Source organism: Hypanus sabinus, chromosome 26 (genome assembly GCF_030144855.1).
Source record: "Hypanus sabinus isolate sHypSab1 chromosome 26, sHypSab1.hap1, whole genome shotgun sequence".
Lineage (NCBI taxonomy): Eukaryota > Metazoa > Chordata > Chondrichthyes > Myliobatiformes > Dasyatidae > Hypanus > Hypanus sabinus.
In genome coordinates, this window is record NC_082731.1 from 7940041 (window position 1) to 7945742 (window position 5702).

The 5702-nt window shown below is 40.3% G+C and overlaps 1 protein-coding gene across 1 annotated transcript; it reads left to right on the forward strand.

Annotated features, from left to right (window-relative positions):
* The first annotated feature begins 691 nt into the window (after positions 1-691).
* LOC132381561 (gastrula zinc finger protein XlCGF49.1-like) lies at positions 692-1144 on the forward strand. The gene has a single exon (XM_059951062.1). It carries the CDS (start codon positions 692-694, stop codon positions 1142-1144), a length of 453 nt encoding a protein of 150 aa, XP_059807045.1.
* Positions 1145-5702: the final 4558 nt, after the last annotated feature.

Consider the following 5702-nt stretch of genomic DNA (forward strand, 5'->3'; position numbering starts at 1 on the left):
GCCATGATCATATTATGGTGAGGTCTGACGAGCCTAGTTGTTTTCTTCAGCACTTATTTTTGCTTTGCTCAGTTTTACTTATCTTATTCCGATTAGATCTTTGGAGAATTGAAAAGAAAGACTCTCCTTGGTAACTAGAATATTTTGCAGTGAATTTCTATCCTGAACCTATGATATTGAATTTTGTAAACACCTTTTACAGGACATTATAAGGGACAGTTCACAGGCAGGAAATTCAAGTCAAGCATCATACCAAGATCTGCCAGAATTAACTGATCTCTTGGGACCTGAAAATCATCGGCCAGTGTACGTTGAAGGAGAAGTGATTGCCTGTCCTATCTGTGGGGAAAAGTTTAAACAGCATGTAACTGGAAAAATACTGACATGTACAAATTCGCATCGAAGTGAGAGCATCCCAGTGTACTAACTGTTGGAGGAGCTTTAATCCATTACGCAGCCTGAAAAGACACGTTGGCAATAAAGTACTTGTGTTCCTTGGAGCTAAGAATCAGAGTTGTGGTCCAATCTGGCGAGACACAAGGTGACTCATGCCACGGAGAAACCGTGGAAATGTGAGGATTGTGGAAAAGGATTCAATTATCCATCCCAGTTAGAAACTCATCGGCGCAGTCACACGGGCGAAAGACCATTCATTTGCTCTGTGTGTGGGAAGGGATTTACTCAGTTATGTATGCTCCAGAGACACCAGCGTATTCATACAGGGGAGAGGCCGTTCACATGCATTGCTTGTGAGAAAGGCTTCACTCAGTTATCCAACCTCTTGACACATCATCGTATTCACACTGGAGAGCGACCCTTCACTTGCACTGAATGTGGGAAGGGATTTGCTAAATTAACCAACCTTCTGACACATCATCGAATTCATACTGAGGAGAGACCATTTAAGTGTTCTGATTGTGAGAAGAAGTTCAAGAGTAAAAACAATTTGCGGATTCATCAGCGCACTCACACTGGGGAGAAGCCTTTCACCTGCTCCGTTTGTGGAAAAGGATTTGCGCAGTCTTCCACTCTCATGAAGCACCAACGTGTTCACACTGGGGAGAGGCCATTCACGTGCTCTGTATGTGAGAAGGGATTCTCTCAGTCTTCCACCCTGCTAAAACACCAACGAATTCATAAATGAGTGCAGAAATAAGTCCTGCAATTAATATCCTTGTTAATTGCATCCATGTAGACTTTGTGTTCATATAATACCTGTACCAACCCAAGGAGGTCTTCTCCAATTTTCCTCTATCTTCCCTTTCCAAATGTCACCTGTATATTCTTTGGCTTTTCATCCATCCCAACTTTCCTGCATTGTCAGTTCAATCCTTCTGTTAAGCTTCTTTCTCTGACTTCTTCATCCATACTTCAGTTCTCAGGCTGTACTTTATGTACCCTAAAAGTCCATCTTTGACCTTTTTCACACTTACATGTTGTTGCTCGGCCGTTTTGAATGCAGGGTGTACGTTGATAAAGATGCGGAAATCGGTATGCCAGGGAACCCATGTTTGCTTCAATGCTGATCTTTCTTGACTGTCTTCACAACACTGAATGGCACCAAATAAAATTTGAGTGAGTCCTCAATTCCCCCTTTACAGCTGCCTCCCTTGCAACTGAAATTGGATAAGACAGTTTGCAATCTTAGTGATATGTACGATGCCATAAAGCATTCTGTACTTTGTATCCGCAAGACCACTAAGACTGGCGATTTTCAACTGCGTAACCTCAACTGATTGTAGCCTTGCCTAGGCATGTCTGTTGCTGAAACCCTCATCCACATTTTGGTTACTTATAGATTGAATGATTCCCACATTCTGTAAACTGGCATTCCCTCTTCTATTCTCTGTAATCACCAACATCTACATTGCACCTCCTCCATTTCCTGTCTTGCAGTAAGTGCTGTTCTCCCAGTAGCCTTATGTTTGCACTCCTACACTGGGTACTGTGTAACAATGCCCCTATGTTACAAATCTCACCTTTTGTCCTACCTGTCTCTTCCCCCTCCCTATCTCTGTCATCTATTCTGGCCCTGAAATCCCTTGAGGTATTTATGTTTCTCAGATTTTTGAATCATGAACCTGTCCAAGTTGAATTGCCCTGTCATTACTTTTGGTGGTTTCAGCAGTTTGGAATTTCAATCTTAAAAGCCTCTCTGTCCCTCTATTTCACTTTTTTTCCCTCACTGAAGTGACTCAACTACTTTGTTGCAGCTTTTGCCCACTTGTCCTAGTGTGATCTTTCACTGTTCTGTGAAGTTCATCACAGAGGACAATGCAGTACTGGAACAGACCCTTTGGGCCACTATGTTTCTGATGACTATGATGCCAGATTAAACTGCACCATCTGACCTCACGTGGCCTTTATTCCATCGATTTCTGCTTGTTTTCGTGTCAATTTGATTGCCCGTCAAATTTTGTTAATGTTCCACCATCTCCCCAAAGTAGCTTGTTCCAGGCACCTATCGCTTTCTATAAGCTCAAAAAAACTTGATTTACCCGCCTTTTTTCATCTTACTTCCTGCTCAATTAATATTATGCCCTCCAATATTTGACATTTCCACTCCTGTAAAGACTCCAACTATCTAAGGCTTTCATAATTGTATATGTTTCTATCAGCACACCCCTCAGCTTCCATTTCTTCTGATAAACAGTCCATTTTAAACAGTTTTTTCCCTTATCAATCTTATGTGCTATGTTCCTCATCCTTACTGCAAAGCAGCTTGTAGAACTGCACATAATACTGTACATGTGGCCTAACTAAAGTTTTATACAGCTGCAACGTGACTTCTCAACTGTTACACTCAGTGCCCTGACTGAAGAATTCCTTGCATTCTTCATTGCTTGCATTCCTTTTTTACTACTGTATGTAATCGTGTTGTCTCATTCAGCAAGCTGTGGACCTGCGTCCGAAGATCCACCCAAACATCAGTGCTAAAAATCAGAGCCAGGGTTTTTTAAATCATTGCCGTATGTCATGAAAGTTGTTTTATTGCGGCAATAGTACAGTGCCAAATATTAAAAAATCTTATAAATTAAGGTGCAAATAAATAGTGCAAAAGAGAAATAGAGGCACTATTCATGGATCATTCAGAAATCTGATGGTAGAGGGTAAATCCTAAAATGTTGAGTGCGTGTCTCCAGGCTATATCTCTTCGTTGATTGTAGTGATGAGGCGAAGTCATGTCTCCTAAGAGTTCAGCCTTTTCACTGTCTATGTCTCCCAACTAGTATAAATTCTGATGTATCCTTTGCAACCTACTTCCAATTATGCCCCAGTTCCAATTTTTGTGTCATCTCAAACCTATCAGCCTGCTGACATTTTCATCTCCATCATTTATAGATATATCTATATATAAGTTTGACTATTCTAGTGGTGCTTAGTATGGTATATATAAGTATATATATATATCTGTTACAGACAATGAAGGTCCCAGAGATCCCAGTTGAACATCACTGGTTACAGACCCCCTTTCAGAAAAATACCCCTGCACCACCCTCTAAGAGTGTTAAAAGGCGTGGAGTTAGCGGGTTGGTTTGCACCACTAAGCAGGTTCAACTTCATACAGTTCAAAACAGCCCTTTTGATAAGCAGCATATGCTCTTGGACACTGTATTCTGTGGTGTTTTATTATGGCTGCGGTGTGAATGGTCTATAGAATGGATTGCATCAGTTCATCAAAATCACTTTAATTGTGTCTGCCCAATCTGTCTGCTTCATTTTGTTAACTGGGAAACACCAGTGTTGTAAAATAGAATCAACACCAAATACTCCTTCAGCCATTCTATTTCTCCATCATTACTCATTCAAAACGTCCGAGTCCCCTGCTAGGCATGACAACCATTGTTGCTCAAGATGAAGACCAAAGGTCAACCTCACAGACCAGTCAGTTATCCCTAAGGCATTCGGTCAAGACTAAATTAAAATAAGCATCTATCAGAATGGAATTATGTACTTAGGTTTCAGTCAGTGTCCATGGTGAGGATATGAAATTCTTTGGTGAGGATACAGACATTGTTACTGCTAACAAAAACATTATTTGAATTCTTTACTGTAAATATAATTAATAAACAATTTATTTTCTGAAATCAGTACCTTCATAACTATTGGCTTGAAAATGCAGCTGCTAAGTAGTCAAAAAATGTTGAACAAAAATTTCCCACTGGAAGTATGACCTGCAATGTTAAATACCACTTTGAGGATTTAGAGGGAATCACTGGGAAATATCTGAAGATAACTGTTTTCGACTGTCTGGATAAATGTTGGGTACCACGATTGAAGTCTGGAACTGTTGTTTAACAATGGAAATAATTGTTCAAACAGAGTCAAGGAAGTGTTCTATTGAATGTAAATTGTTAAATTAGTTCTGTCCTGGTCATTGAAAATCAGTGGCCAAGACAGAAAACCATTTAAAAAAAAATCAACTATTTCTTGGAATGAAAGGGACACTGGGCTGGTAACTTTTAAAATTCATTTTTAAATAAATAGATGGCGTTTTACTCTGCACAAATTATAAGAGTTAATCTGAATATAATTACTAGCGTAAATGTCACAAAATGTGGTTTACAGATTTTCTGGCATGATGATTCATTGACAACAAAGGAGCACAATAGAAAGTTTTGTATAAGTGCTCAGCTGGAGCATGTTATGGTTTCCAGATAAGGATCTAATTGTCTTAACCTGTAATGGCTACATCAAATACTCTGCATAAACAATTTGGTGGGGAGTTACCTCCAGCTGGATAAGCATAACATATGTAGCCTGAAGAAAAACTGTAGTCAGTCAGTTAGGAATGTAACATTCATACCAACAAACATATTTTCAGTTGCAGGACAAGCAGATCACTTTATCCCTTTCACTCCACATATCATACTGAAGTACCTTGTTCAACAAAGTGTGCTCTGAATAGCAACACACTCAAACATTGTAGGGAATAGGACTCTGAGATGAAGCTTTTGTGTAAAGCTAAAGAAGAGATGTTAAATTAGCTCCAGGGTATGATGGGAAGGAGGAAATTTAGAAAAGTTGCAAGAGTGAAGGAGTAGACATGAGGCAACTTCCCGATAAAGATAGGGAATGTAAATGTGCAAAGGAGAGGAATTTCCATCAGAGAGTGAAAGAAGCTGCCCTGGAGTGAGTATGTATGCAAGTGGAGAATGTTTCACTGAGAAATCTGAGAAATCTTTTGACAAATTGAATTCCTCTTAATGCTCCTGATGTCATAGTTCCATGCTCTAGCCCATGCTCTAAGTGTGTCAATCTTGCTCTTGACACTTCTTGCAGTGCAATAGATGCATTTCAACTCATCTAACTACAATTATGCCCTTACCACTGCCTGTCCTTCCTCACAGTCTCTGTACATGCTCTATCTTTACACCAGCTGCCCCATCCTCTGGTTCCCATCTCCATGCAAAACTAGTCTAAAGCCACCCCAACAGCTATAGCAAGCCTGCTCACAAGACATAGGTCTCTTTAAGTCCAGGTATATCCACCCCTTTTGCACAGGTCATACATTCCCCAGAAGACAAATGTGAAAACCTGCCCATTGCAGCAATTCCTCAGCCACACATTCAACTGCCACATCACCCTATTCCTCCCTCACTGGCACGTGGCACAGGCAGCAATCCAGTAATTGCCACCCTTGAAGTTCTGCTTTTCAGCTTCCTGCCTAACTTCTTATATTTTCTCTTCAGGACCTCATT